The sequence below is a fragment of the Anolis carolinensis genome, unplaced genomic scaffold (assembly GCF_035594765.1).
Source record: "Anolis carolinensis isolate JA03-04 unplaced genomic scaffold, rAnoCar3.1.pri scaffold_14, whole genome shotgun sequence".
Lineage (NCBI taxonomy): Eukaryota > Metazoa > Chordata > Lepidosauria > Squamata > Dactyloidae > Anolis > Anolis carolinensis.
In genome coordinates, this window is record NW_026943825.1 from 10214791 (window position 1) to 10230464 (window position 15674).

Here is a 15674-nt window from a genome sequence, read left to right on the forward strand (position 1 = left end):
TACGTATATACCCGAGTATAAGCTGACCTGAATATAAGCCGAGGGTGGCTTTTTCAGTCCTAAAAAAGGACTGAAAAACTCGGCTTATACTTGGTATATACAGTAGTTACTTCCAAGAACTTTCCTATATACTTTTGAACTTATATTTTTGGTTCTGCTGTCCTGTGCCATCCTATGCAACAGAAGCTTGTCTCAGCTTACCACACGTAAGTTTCTGCTGGTTGTGAAGTGTGCTTCTGACACTCTGCTATATTTTTGGTGGAATTACCGCAAGAGAGGGGTATTTTTGAGTCTAACCGCTCATACATTCCCACCAATAACCAAGGGCAAGGGAAACACAGATCTCCCATGTTGTGTTAAAGCAACACTAAGGTACCATTTATATTGGAGTATAAGCCGCCCCGAATATAAATCGAGGCACCTAATTTTACCACAAAAAAACTGGGAAAACTAACTGACTCAAGTATAAGCCGAGGATGGGAAATGCAGCAGCTATGGGTCAATTTCAAAATAAAAATAGATACCAATAAAATTACATTAATTGAGGCATCAGTAGGTTAAATGTTTGTGAATATTTACCATATTTCAAAGAAAAACGGTAAACTAGCTCTGTAAGTGGAAAAGTAGAGTCAATAAAGACAATATGGTATTAACTTAATAATAATAATAATAATAATAATAATAATAATAATAATAATACTTCATTTGTGTCCCTCCCTATCTATTTCCCCATGGGGACTCAGGCCAGCTTCCAACATAGTAATAGGCAAACATTCAATGCCTATATAAACAATGCAGAGCTTACTAATAATAATAATAATAATAATAATAACAACTTTATTCTTATATCTCGCCCCATCTCCCCAAAGGGACTCGGGGTGGCTTACATGGGGCCGAAGCTCAGTAGAACAAAAAATTAAAATATATCACCATAAAATATAAATATAGATCTATCATTATATATATACTAATTTCGCATATGTATTTCCCCTTGAAACATTTGTAAATCCTCTATTTATATATATATATACAGTAGAGTCTCACTTATCCAAGCTAAACGGGCTGACAGAACCTTGGATAAGCGAATATCTTGGATAATAAGGAGGGATTAAGGAAAAGCCTATTAAACATCAAATTAGGTTATGATTTTACAAATTAAGCACCAAAACATCATGTTATACAACAAATTTGACAGAAAAAGTAGTTCAATACGCAGTAATGTTATGTTGTAATTACTGTATTTATGAATTTAGCATCAAAATGTCACGATATATTGATAACATTGACTACAAAAATGTATTGGATAATCCACTGTATGTGCATTTCCCTCCTGCAATATTTGCAAACCTCATATATCTATGTTTATATCTATCTAGACATCTCTCTCTTTATATGTGTGTGTGTGTGCATTTCCCCGACAATATTTGCAAGCCCTATATATTTGTATTCATATCTAGTTAGACATGTCTCTATATATTTGTGTGTGCATTTCCCCTGCAATATTTGCAAGCCCTATATATCTATATTCATATATATCTATCTAGACATCTCTCTGTATATGGATAATTATCTCTTTATAGGATCTGCAAAGATGTGAGGCAAAAATTCATATATAAAAATAATGTGTACATATAGATACAGATATACAGGTACATGGAAATCTTTCAGAGGCAAATGCTTTTATAAGATTAATGGGTGTGTGTGTGTGTATATATATATATTTGCTGACTTGCAAGGGCTTCTGTCTCTTTTCAAAACATTCCCTTGGTTAAGAGGAAGGGAGGCTTTGGAAAAGTAAACATACTGATAAGGGAGAAAAATATATCATATACCGTATTGCAAGCAATGGCCCCCAAGGCTCCGCAGCCTAGCTTGACCTCATTATAAGCCAAGGAAGGCTTTTTCAGCTCATAAAAAGGGCAGAAAAACTCAGCTTATCTTCAGATATATATGGTAATACATTTTGAGCCAAGAAAGAATGGAATTGTGCTTTAAGTATTATTATTTTTGTTACTGCATGCCTGCTTGCAGAATACCAACATCCCTGCAGTATTCTTTGCTGCGGAGTCCAAACCTATCCCTAGTCTTGCCGTGTTATTGGCTTATCTTCGAGTATATATGGTAATACATTTTGAGCCAAGAAAGAATGGGATTGTGCTCTGGATATTATTATTATTATTGTCATTGTGTGCCTGATTGCAGAATATCAACATCCCTGCAGTATTTTTTGCTGTGGGGTACAAACCTATCCCTAGTCTTCCTGTGTTATTTCTGCCTCTGGAATTACTATATTTTGAGTGAAAGGCACAAAGTCCAGGATCAAGCCATTCAGTGTGATGGGATTTGAGCATTGATGGATTTTAATTGAGTATTAATACTAACTGCAGAGCGTAAAAGAGACCGCGCATGGTCATTAGGACCAATTGTCGCATCGTCACCTCGATCCGGCCCAATGCGTGTCCCTTCTTCCCACGGAGATTTAGTCATTATACTGTGCCCTTCCCGGGGAAAAAGAAACCCATCTCCATTTCTCCTCTCGATTGGGCCAAATCAAATCAGGTCAGAGGAGTTCACGCCGTTCCGCAATTCCAATTTTAACACATGGCACCTCTTGCACCCTCCGTGCACAAACAGGCATCTGGCCGCTTTGCTATTAATACATCGGCGCAACTTCCTCGCCGAGGCTCCGAACTTAAGGCGTGAAATGGAGCCATCAGGTTGCAATCCCAAAGAGGATGGTGTTCAGTTTTGCAAGAGCAAATAAACACGCTGGACTCATTTCTGGGTGTGCCATTCATTGCCACCCTTTCTTATGCCAGGAGCGATGGGCAGCTTCAGATAGGTCCAAGGAAGCTTCCTCCAACAAAGCTCCTTCTTCCTTGGAGGCTTTTAAATAGAGGATGGATGGCCATCAGTTGGGGGTGTTTTGATTGTACTTTCCCTGCATGGCAGAAGGGGGTTGGACTAGATGGCCTTTGGAGGTCTCTTCCAACGCTATGATTCTGTTAATTCTCTTCCGTCAAAAATTAAAGAGCTTCGGTGAGGCCTTGTGAAACAACATATCCCAGGTTTCTATTGCATTGAGTTGAGCAATAGCCATTTTACGTCGTGCCTAAATTGCAATAATTGTGCAATGTAGACGGCCCTCCGTCCAACAATACAGTAGAGTCTCACTTATCCAACGTAAACGGGCTGGCAGAACGTTGCATAAGCGAATATGTTGGATAATAAGGAGGGATTAAGAAAAAGCCTATTGAACATCAAATTAGGCTATGATTTTACAAATTAAGCACCAAAACATCATGTTATACAACAAATTTTACAGAAAAGGTAGTTCAATATGTAGCAGGGGTCCTCAAACTTTTTAAGCCGAGGGCCGGTTCACAATCCTTCAGACTGTTGAGGGGCCGGATTATCATTTGAAAAAAATACAAATAAATTCCGATGCACACTGCATATGTCTTATTTGTAGTGCAAAAACAACAACAACAATGAAAGAACAATACAATATTTAAAAATAAAAACCATTTTAACCAACATACATTTATCAGGATTTCAATGGGATGTGTGGTCCTGCTTCTGGCCAATGAGATAGTCAAGTTAATTAGGGTTGTTGTTGTTGTTGTTGTGTGCCTTCAAGTCATTTCAGACTTTGGGTGAGCCTAAGTCTAAAATTTATTTATTATTTATTTACTGCATTTATTTACTACATTTGTATCACACCCTTCCCACCCCAAAGGGGACTCAGAGTGGCTTACAAATTATATGTACATGCAATATATTATATTATTAGCATAGTACAATATTAGCATTATATATTACTATATTGAACTATACCACTATACTGTAATATTATTAGTAATATTATATGTAATATAGAATATATAATTATTATTATATGGTATTATTATTCGTGTTATATTGTATTACATTATAATATTATTATCAACATTATATGTATATATTATATTATAAAACTGAGGGCGGGGGCCAGGTAAATGACCTCGGAGGGCCGCATCCGGCCCCCGGGCCTTAGTTTGGGGACCCCTGATATGTAGTAATGCTAAGTAGAAATTACTTTATTTACGAATTATCACATGTATTGAAAATATCACATGTATTGAAACAAAAATGTGTTGGATAATCCAGAACGTTGGATAAGCGAGACTCTACTGTATTTGCTCATGTTATTTAGCTCTTATTTTTTTGGGATACATGGCCATGTTCCAGAAGCAGTCTCTACTGACGTTTCACCTACATCTATGGCAGGCATCCTCAGAGGTTGTGAGGTCTGTTGGAAACCATATATCTGTGAAATGATGTCCAGGGTGGGAGAAAGGACTCTTGTGTGTTTGAGACAAGTGTGAATGTTGCAATGGGCCAGCTTGATTAGCATTGAATAGCCTTGCAGCTTCAAAGCCTGGCTTCTCTATGCAGTCAGTGGCTCCCTTGATGTATTATCAGGGCCAGCTAACACCTCCCAACAAAGGATTCCCCCAGGCAGGAAGCAGCCAGGCTTTGAAGCTGCAAGGCTATATAATGCTAAGCAAGGAGGCCTGTGGCAACATTCACACTTGCCTCCAACAGACAAGAGTTCTTTCTCCCATCCTGGATATTATTCCACAGATATAACCCCACTTGCCTAGTTTCCAACAGACCTCCCAGCAACTCATATGATGCCTCATGAACTTGAATGTATATTGTAGTTTTTCTTAATCTGTTTATCTCATATTTATATTATTGATGTTTTCTGATTGTTGTTAATGTGATTTTAATATGTTGTAAGCCACTTTGTTTTCTTGTTGTTGTTATTGGTTAACAATTGGAAGTGCATCCATACCACAGTGATGTAGCTACTTGGAACCACTTTAAGACCCTTTCTACACTGTCATATAACCCAGATGATCAAAACAGATACAGTAGAATCTCACTTATTCAACATTTGCTTATCCAACATTCTGGATTATCCAACGCAGTCTACCTTTTAGTAGTCAATGTTTTTGTAGTCAATCTTTTCAATACATTGCAATGTTTTGGTGCTAAATTCGTGAATACAGTAATTACTACATAACATTGCTGTGTATTGCTTTTTCTGACAAATTTATTGTAAAACATGATGTTTTGGTGCTTAATTTGTAAAATCATAATGTAATTTGATGTTTAATAGGGTTTTCCTTAATCCTTCCTTATTATCCAACATATTCGGTTATCCAAGGTTCTGCTGGCCCGTGGACTCTACTGTAATCCACATCTGCTTTGAACTGGATTACATAAGTGTACACTGCCATATAACTCAGTTCTAAGTAGATCTTCTGGATTTTATATGGCAGTGTAGAGGGACCTAAGTGTAGTAGCGATGGAATCCTGGGATTTGTAGTTTTGCAAGGTCCCTCACTTCCCCATCTCACCATACTACAAATCCCATGATTCTGTAGAAAGCAGTGCGGATATGCTGAGCATCAAGGTAAAGGTACTTGTTTTCCCCTGGACATTAAGTCCAGTCGTGTCCGACTAGGGGTTGGTGCTCATCTCCATTTCTAAGCCGAAGAGCTGGCATTGTCCATAGACACCTCCAAGGTCATGTGGCCGACATGACTGCATGGAGTGCCGTTACCTTCCCGCCAAAGCGGTACCTATTGATCTACTCACATTTGCATGTTTTCGAACGGCTAGGTTGGCAGAAGCTGGGGCTTACAGTAGGAGCTCATCCCACTCCCTGGATTTGAAATGCCAGCCTTTCGATCAGCAAGTTCAGCAGCTGAGCGGTTTAATCCGCTGTGCCACCGGGGTTTATAATGCTGAGCATTAGCAATATGGTTATACAGTACAGTCTCACTTGTCTAACATTCGCTTATCCAACGTTCTGGATTATCCAACGCAGTCTGCCTCCCACCCTGATCCACAGCCTTTTCTCTAGGCAGCAAGGACAGGACCTTTTACGCATTTAATTTCCAACAGTGTTGTTACTGTAAGTTCATTTTATGCAATTCCATCTTTATTTGTAGTCAATTTGTTAGTAGCCAATATTTTTTTAGACAATGTCTTCAATATATTGCGATGTTTTGGTGCTAAATTCGCAAATACAGTAATTACTACATAACGTTACCGTGCACTGAACTGTTTTTTCTGTCGATTTGTTGTAAAACATGATGTTTTTGGTGCTTAATTTGTAAAATCATAATGTAATTTGACGTTTAATAGCCTTTTCCTTAATCTCTCCTTATTATCCAACATTTTCACTTATCCAACGTTCTGCTGGCCCGTTTTTGTTGGATAAGTGAGACTCTACTGTAGTTGCTTAATACTTTAATATATTGGGTTTATGGTTCCCGTCCCCTTGATCAGGTTGTGTAAGTGTTATTTATTCTATATAATTGTGTTGTTTTACCTTGTTTAATAATGTGTTAATATGCTGCTATGTAATGTATGTATTGTTTTTATCATTGGAAACTGCCCTGAGTTCCATCTGGGAGATAGGGCGGTATATAAATAAAGTATTATTATTATTATTATTATTATTAATATTATTATTATTATTATTATTATTATTATTAGTGTTGGTCAGGGTTAGGACATTTTCTAAGCGGCCGCTTCTGCTTTGTGCCTCTTTCCACCTGATGATGCTCGGCCATCCTTTCTGGTTGCAAAAGGTTGGAAGGAAGGCATGGATTTCGGGTCCCTTTCCTGCAGAGCATAGAGGTGGGTTGGGTGGCCTTTGCTCTTGCAAAGGATAGAGATAGAGAAACAAATTAGCGTGGGAAAGGCAGGGGGAGCGAAAGGGCAAACCCGAGACGGGGCCCATCTTCCCATCTGCTGGGCGGCTCCACCTGTCTCTCCTTATCATCATCACAATTTTTCAAGCGACACCAGCTCTGGCGTGCCTTCCTTGCAGGACGCCTGGCCTTTCCCGGCTTTGAGAGTCCGAGAGGAGTATTCCCACCTTAAGTCCCCATATTCATGCCGTTCTTCTTGCTGTATAAGATGCCGAACCCTGTCGGTGAAAAGGCTGGGTGTCCAATCCCCTTCTACCGTGCAGGGAGACACAATCAAAGGGCTCCTTGCAGATAGCCATCCAGCCTCTGCTTGCAAACTTCCAGTGGAGACTCCTGAGTCCCTACATCAACATCAGTATCAAATAAGGGGGTTGGACACCCAGCCTTTTCACTGACGGGATTCCGCATCTTATCCAGCAAGAAGCACTGCATGAATATGGAGACTTAAAGGGGGAGAATATTCCTCATAGAGTTGGATGGGACCCCCAGAGGTCATCCAGTCCAGCCCCTTTTCTGCCAGGTTGGAAGGCCCCATCAGAGCCCTCCTGATAGATGCCGTTTTATTTCTTAGAGGCATAGAGTTGGAATGGACCACCCAATCCAACCTTCTCCTGCCAGGCAGGAAGGCACGATCAAAGCCCTCCCGACAGATGGCCATCCAGCCTCTGCTTCAAAACCTCCAGAGAAGGAGACTCCGCTGGAATCTGAAGCTCCAGATAATTTAAATAATTACAAGACAGTTAAAAACATACAAATGCCCAGCATTTAAATACAATTAAACAATTGTCTCTTTGCCTGGAGGAATACAATCGTAATGGATGGCATTTCGGGGGTCTCCTCCATCTCTAGGATTCTATGAATCTATGAAAGGCTGCTGATTATCTGTTGGGAGGGATCAGATTGTGTTTCACTGCCTGGGAGAATGCAGTTGGACTGGATGGCCTTTAGGGGGTCTCTTCCGACTCTAGGATTGCATGATAGGCTGGATGACTGTCTGCTGGGAGGGATCGGATTGTGCCTCCCTGCCAGGGAGAATGCAGTCAAATTGGGTGGCCTTTAGGGGGTCCCTTCCAACTAAATTTCTACGATTCTATAACAGGCTGGCTGACCACCTGCTGGGGGGGGATCGGATTGAGTCTCCCTAGCTGGAAAAATGCAGTTGGATTCGATGACCTTTAGGGGTCTCTTCCAACTCTAGGATTCTATGAACATATTAAAGCAATGTGAAACAGACCTCCCTTGAGCCATGGAGAAAAATAAGAATGGAGTCTTGGGGCAGGCACCGAGAAGGCCCTGTTTGACATACATGTAAAAGTGACGGAGCTTGGAGTTCGAACCGCGATATGAAATCTCCCGATTTGGAATGCCACAGACACCCTTTCGCAAGGGAGCAAGAGATGCTGGAGGCATGTGCAGAGCGACGCAGGCACAGCCCTTGAGGCAAGCCTTGTGTTGAGGCAAGCTGCCCCTGTGTGTGCGTGCAAGGCCAGGAGTTGGGGTGAGACGGAGAGGAAGGTTTATATTTAGCTTGGAGAATTCAAAACAGCCCGGTGGTAGCTCAGATGTCCTGACTCGGGGCAGGATTTCTCGTCACTCGGGGTCAAGGTTTGCAGCATCCCGACAAGACTCGGAAATCTGATTGGCACGCCAAACATAGAATCCTAGGATTGGAAGGGACCCCTAAAGGCCATCCAGTCCAACTCTGTTCTGTCATTTAGGAAGACACCATCAAAGCCCTCCTGCCAGATAGCCATTCTGCCACTGCTTCATAACCTCCACAGAAGATTTGAAAGTCAAGCCCTATGAGGAGCGATTTAGGGAACTGGGTAGGTTTAGCTTGGAGAAAAGAAGGCTGAGAAGGGGACATGACAGCTATGTTGAAATATCTCAAAGGATGCTCTGGAGACAGGGACACAATGGAGCCATGGGTTCAAATTCCAGGAAAAGAGATTCCACCTAAACATTAGAAAGAACTTCATGATGGCAATACAATGTGATGCCTTGGAGTCCAGTAGACTGGATGGCTGGCTGGCCATATGTCAGGAGAGTTTTGATGGTGTCTTCCTGAATGACAGAATGAGGGTTGGACTGGATGGCCTTTAGGGGTCCCTTCTAACTTTAGGATTCCATGTTTGATCTTGTCGGGATGCTGCAAACCTTGACTCTGAGTGCCTTCCTGCCTGACAGAAGAGGGTTGGTCTGGATGGCCCTTGTGCTCCTTTCCAACTTTAGAATTCTATCTTTCTACTTCTCTGGATGTCTTCAGATAGAGGCTGGATGGCCATCTGTTGAGAGGGCTTTGATTGTGCCTACCTGTCTAGCAGAAGAGGGTTGGACTGGATGGCACTTGGGATTCCTTCCAACTTTCGGATTCCATTATCCTATCTTTTTCTCTATCTATCTGGATGTCTTTAAATAGAGGTTGGATGGCCATCTGTCAGGAGGGATTGGATTATGCCTTCCTGTCAAAGCGAGCTGGACTGGATAATCCTTGGGATCCCTTCCAACTTTAGGATTCTATGATCCTATCTATCTATCCATCTACTTCTCTGGTGAAGGCCAGATGGCCATCTGTCGAGTGAGCTTTGATGGTGCCTTCCTACCTGGCAAAAGGGGGTCGGATTGGATGGCCCTTGGGGTCTCTGGGATTCTGTGGCCAACACCCACTAGCACATGTTACAGCAACAATGGAAGGAAATCCTCGGTTCTCCCTTACCTTTCTTCTCCCCCGTAAAAGGCACCAGGTCTTCTCTCTCTTTGACCTCCAAGGCCTGCTTCTCCAGGTGTTGCATTAAGGCATCGCGGTCTAAGGGCCCTGTGGGGCTCTTCTTGGTCTGGTCTCGCTGCCGGAGCCCCACAGGGAGCATCACATTCTAGGAAATAGGACACAAAATGCTAGTGAGTGGTGATCTGTCGAGAGGGCTTCAATAGTGTCTTCCTACTTAGCAGAAGGGCCTGAATGGCCCTTGGGGTCTCTAACAGCTCTAGATTCTGTGATTCAGTGACTGGATGGCCATCTGTTAGGAGGGCTTTGATTGTGACTTCTTTCCTGGGCCGAAAGGGTGACCATTTCGGCCCAGGATGACCATTGGGGATCTCTTGCATCTCTAGGATTCTATGAATGGTGGTTTGCGTATGTCAACTGTACATGATGGCAAATCTTGCTTAATATGAATGATGATTTTACATACAGTAGACTAACACTGTCCTTATAACCCAGGATCTGATTCCAGATTATCTTCTTAGCCCAGATCATATGACAACGAAGGATCATATACAGTAGAGTCTCACTTATCCAAGCTAAATGGGCCAGCAGAACCTTGGATAAGCGAATATCTTGGATAATAACGAGGGATTAAGGAAAAGCCTATTAAACATCAAATTAGGTTATGATTTTACAAATTAAGCACCCAAACATCATGTTATACACCAAATTTGATAGAAAAAGTAGTTCAATACGCAGTAATGTTATGTTGTAATTACTGTATTTATGAATTTAGCACCAAAATATCACGATATATTGAAAACATTGACTACAAAAATGGCTTGGATAATCCAGAAGCTTGGATAAGCGAATCTTGGATAAGTGAGACTCTACTGTAATCCAGTTCAAAGCAAATAACCTGGGATAGTATTTCATTTCGAACCCATCGTCCTCCCTCCAACTGAATCCAGAACCACATCTCACTTCCGGATCCATTTCTTGCAGCTCCAGATCGAGTTGGGCCAACTCCTCCGGCGAGAGCTCCTTCAGGATCTTGTCTTCATCGATGTCTCGATATTTCTCCAGCTCTTTCTGGTAAGAAGTCGACATGGGTGGCGGAGGGGAGGGCGGCGTCGCCCCTGCAGTGTAGACCAAGAGGACGAAACTGGGCTGGAAGGTAGAAAGAGACCCGGATTAAATAACAGTCCATGGGAAAGGAATCTGGGAGTCTTAATAGGCCATAAGCGTGATTCGGCAGCCAAAAAGGCCAATGCGATTCTAAGTTGCACTGATAGAAGAGTATCTACATCAAGGGAAGTATTCATTTATCTATCGTGTCAGAAGCAAATTGAGAATACAGTTGTATAGAAAAACTACAAAGTTAAAAACTTGGCATTATACTAAATGTCCTTTGACCAGAAGCTGTCCACTTGGAGTGCCTCTGGTGTTGCTGTGAGAAGGTCCTCCATTGTGCTTGTGGCAGGACTCAGGTTGCATTGTAGTAGGTGGTCTGTGGTTTGGCCTTCTCCACACTCGCATGTCATGGACTCCACTTTGTAGCCCCATTTCTTAAGGTTGGCTCTGCATCTCATGGTGCCAGAGTGCAGTCTGTTTATTTATTTTATTTTATTTCCAATATTTCTATCCCGCCCTTCTCACCCGAAGGGACTCAATTGGCAACAATTCAATGCCGACACATCATTAAAACAAACAGCATATAAAATCTATTACAAATAGTTAAATAATATAAAACATATGGTTAAAATCCGTTCATCCAATATCCTCGTGCTTTATCCATAGATCAGTCTGGGTCGTCTTTGTCTTTTATTCGTTAAAAGCCCGAGCACATAGCCATGTTTTTAAGGCTGTTCAGTGCCTTCCAAGTCGCCCTGTCTTCTGTGTGTCCAGGAGGGAGACTCTCAACTGCTATCCACCACTGATTGAGGTTACAGATTTTAGCCTGCCACTTTTGGACTCTCGCTTGCTGAGGTGTATCTCTGTGGATCTTAGGAAGCTATTTCTTGATTTAAGGCAGGGGTCCCCAAAAAATTTAAACAGGGGGCCAGTTTACGGTCCCTCAGACCGTTGGAGGGCCTGACTATAGTTTTTTTTTAAAAACTATGAACAAATTCCCATGCACACTGCACATATCTTATTTTGAAGTAAAAAAACAAAACAAAATGGGAACAAATACAGCCTTAATGTTAATAATAATAATCATCATAATAAAAATAATAAAGAGCGTTGGAAGAGACCCCTTGGGCCATTTAGTCCAACCCTCTTTTGCTTTTGCGCACGAAAAGCACAAGCAAAGCACCCCTGACAGATGGCCACCGAGCAATAATAATAATAATAAGTCCTAAATGCTTGGGAAGTGTTCGACTTGTGATTTTGTGATACGAAAACCAGCATATAGATCTCGTTTGCTTTTGCGCACCAAAAGCACAAGCAAAGCACCCCTGACAGATGGCCACCGAGCAATAATAATAATAATAAGTCCTAAATGCTTGAGAAGTGTTTGACTTGTGATTTTGTGATACGAAAACCAGCATATAGATCTCGTTTGCTGTGTCATACTGTGTCCTGTCAATAATAATAATAATAATAATAATAATAATAATAATAATAATAAAGAAGGTTGGAAGAGACCCCTTGGGCCATTTAGTCCAGACCCCTTCTGCCTTTGTGTACCAAAAGCACTAGCAAAGCAGCTCTTAATAATTAATTAAATAATAATTAAAATACCATTATAAACAAGCAAAGCTTTGGAAGGCGTGCACCAGGCTGCACACACCTTCCTCGGTGGGAGGAGGAGGAGGGCCGGATAAATGGCTTCGATGGGCTGCATGTGGCCCCCCGGGCCTTAGTTTGGGGACCCCTGATTTAAGGCATTGGCATTCTGGCTAATACCTGAACAGAGGATGGGCCGGAGATGTCAATGCCTTGGTGCTTTTATTACAAGCTGCTACTTCCCAACAGATGTCAGGTAGTACAACAGCAGCTAAATAATATAATTTCTCCAGCGGTATGGGGCGTAGACATCCTGTGATGATGCAGTATGTCTCATTAAGGGTCACATCCATTGTCTTAACGTGGTGAGATGTATTCCACACTGGGCATGTGTATTCAGAAGCAGAGTAGCAAAGCGCAAGGGCAGATGTCTTCACTGTGTCAGGTTATGATGCCAGTCAGCCTTTATATGATACTAGCTGTGCCTGCCATGCGTTGCTGTGGCAAAGTGTTGGTGGTATTGGTTAAAAATTGTTTGTGGAATTTTTATTTGACGTTATTTGTATTTTAAAAATAATTTTATTGTAACTTATCTTTTTTATTTATTATATTTTATTATTTTCGTGTATTATTTTTAGTTATTTTCTGTTATTGTAGTATTTTATTGTATTAATTTTTAGTGTTTTTAATTATTGTTTAGTGTTTTTTATTTATTGTATTATTTTTATTTATTTTATTTTTTATTCTTTTGTTATTATTTGTGTTTTTATTATTTTATTTTATTATTTATATGTATTATATTTTATTATTTGATTATATTATTTTTATTTATGTTTTTTAATTGTATTATTTTTTATTTGTTTTTTTGTATTTATTTTAGTATTTTTGTTTCTCTTTGTATTGAGTTGCTCTGAGTTCTGTGGTCTGCGTGGTCATGTTTCAAATGTATTCTCCCCTGATGTTTTACCTACATGTATGGCAGGCATCCTCAGAGGTTGTGAAATGTGTTGTAACGAAAGGAAGTGGGGTTTATATTTTTTCTTCGTGTACTCTGTGAATGCACACTAATGGAGAAGCTGCGCCTGCGCAGGTTCCGACGGAAACTCTTCCAAGCTGAAGTTCAAATTTTGGCGGTAACCACGCCCCCCTTCCCAAGGGGCATATAAGGCAGCGCCGGGCGTCCGCTCTCCAGTTCCTTTTTTTCCGCCGCAAGGTTCACTTCGGACTCTTCGCATGTCTACTACTCGTTTCAAACGCTGCACGCAGTGCGCTGCTAAAATTCCTGATTCCGACGGCCACGCCAAGTGTCTCTTCTGTCTTGGCGAGGCTCATGTGGTCGGTACCTGCCGCTTCTGCCTAGCTCTCACGGCTCAGGCCAGAAAGAACAGAGCCGCTAGGTTCAGAGCGGCGCTCTACGAAAGATCTCTCGCGCCAGAACCGACTCCGTCGACGTCGGGTACGTCGTCGTCTTCAGCTCTGAGAGCAATGTCGGCGCCAACAGCTAAGGCTCCGACAGCTAAAGCCTCCTCGGTCTCGTCCAGGGCGTCTAGGACCTCCAGGGCCGCTAAACCGGTCAAGCCACCGTGTACTGTGATGACGGCTACCGTGTCGACCCGCTCCGGAAAGGTGGGGCCTTCCTCGACGTCGAGCTCTCTGGTGACCTCGATCCGCTCTCGTATCGGCTCCCCTCCGTCCTCCTCTGCTATCAAAATAGCCTTTAAGAGGGCTCACGAGGAGTCTCGTCGAGCGCAATCTGACTCAGCTGTGGTTCCTCCAACACCAGGCAAATCCTTGAGGGTTGCATTCAAGCAACCGCCGACAAAAAAACGGCTGACTCAGCGCTCCTCTTCTTCGGCTTCCTCAAGGAGGGACCCGCCGTCCTCCTCGGCAACCTCCTCGAGAAGGTCTTCTCCGATTGTGCCAGCCCAGAGGCCTAGAGATGTTTCTCAATCTCCTTTGCACCCCCTGTCTGACGGGGAGCTGCAGGACTCACCCCACCACTCTACCCAAACGGTGGTCAGGGTGCCAGTGCCGGAGCCTCTTGCACCGCTTCACTCATCGCGCCAACAGCTCTTCCCTCCCACCTCGACACCGGAGCGTGGCAGACAAACGGCTCGCCTGGCTCGAGCAGCCCAGGCCTCAGCCTCTAAAGACCCTCGGCTCCCGGCCGTCTCTTCCCGTGAGGCCATGCCTCCCCCCGAGACTGTGCTTTCTTCTCCCCCTCAGTCCCCCCAAGGGGCTGAGGAGGAAGATGTTGACATTGACCGCCCAGACTCTGTCCTCTCGGCTTCGGTAGTCTCTCTCGGACTCGACCTCTCTCCTCCTCACGATGCGTATGAGGCGGACCCGCCTTCTCCTACTGACAATATTCGTGCTTTCTCTGATCAAATGGTCAGAATGGCCGACGCCCTGGGTTTGGAGATCAAGCAGACTTCCAAAGCAGTGTCTGATCCAGTTTTCAAAAGGGTGCAGGCCCAAGCTCCGCCGGCCACGCTACTCCCTTTCCTGCCTTATCTCTTGGACGTTATCCAGGCCTCCTGGAAAACCCCTTCCTCCATACCCCCGACCTCGAAGAGGATCGAGACTTGGTACCGTACCGACGACGATACCTTGGAGTGGCTGAAACACCACCCCGACCCCAACTCCCTGGTCGTCAAGGCCTCCCAATCCTCAGGTCGTCAGTCGAACACTCCGGCCAACAGAGAAGGGAAGCGCTTCGACGCTGTGGGTCGAAAGCTTTACTCCGGAGCCCTTTTACTTTGCCGGATGGCAAACTATGGAGCCTGCATGGGTGCCTACCAGCAGATTATCTGGGAGAAGGCGCAACCCTTCTTCGCTAAACTGTCGGACGAAGACCGCTCCGTTCTTACCACCCTCCAACAGGAGGCTGACTCGCTCGCCCACCACCAAATCCAGATGGCGAAACATACCGGGGACACGGCGGGCAAGATGATTGCCCACGCGATCGCCATCCGTCGCCACGCCTGGCTGAGGTCGTCAGGTCTCTCCTCATCCTCCAGACAGGTCATTGAGGACCTCCCCTTTGATGCACTTGGACTATTTAATTCCGGTACCGATGACAAACTCAAGTCCAATAATGACTTTAAAATTCTTGCGTCCAAATGTGGCGACCAACCGCAGCCACAGCGTACCCGCTGGTTCCCTCATCGCTTCCGTCGCTTCCCGCCACAATCCTTCCGGCACCAATCTTTCAAGCGCCCCTCGGGCTCGAGCAATCAAAGCCATCACCAACCCCGTCGGGGGCCTCATCCGCAAAAGCAACGGGGTCGAACCACTCCCGCTCCTCCACAGGCTCACCGGCGTACCTGACGCCATCCTTTTTTGCCAAAGCTCCTCGTCCGCTACCGATGTAGAACCCACGCTGCCTCGACGCTCCTGTGCCTTCGCCGACCGCCTGGCCCCCTTTTACAATCAATGGGAGTCCATCACTTCAGATGCTTGGGTTC

At 43.6% G+C, this 15674-nt stretch overlaps 1 protein-coding gene across 1 annotated transcript in view; it reads right to left on the reverse strand.

The window, feature by feature from the left end:
• Positions 1–15674, reverse strand: part of tmod4 (tropomodulin 4) — a 52646-nt gene that overhangs the window by 23957 nt on the left and 13015 nt on the right. The window contains exons 2-3 of the mRNA XM_062965086.1: positions 10462–10647; positions 9490–9646 (exon numbers count right to left, since the gene is read on the reverse strand). Coding sequence (XP_062821156.1) covers positions 9490–9646; positions 10462–10587 — 283 coding nt within the window. The 5' untranslated portion in view covers positions 10588–10647. The remainder of the gene's footprint in view (positions 1–9489; positions 9647–10461; positions 10648–15674) is intronic.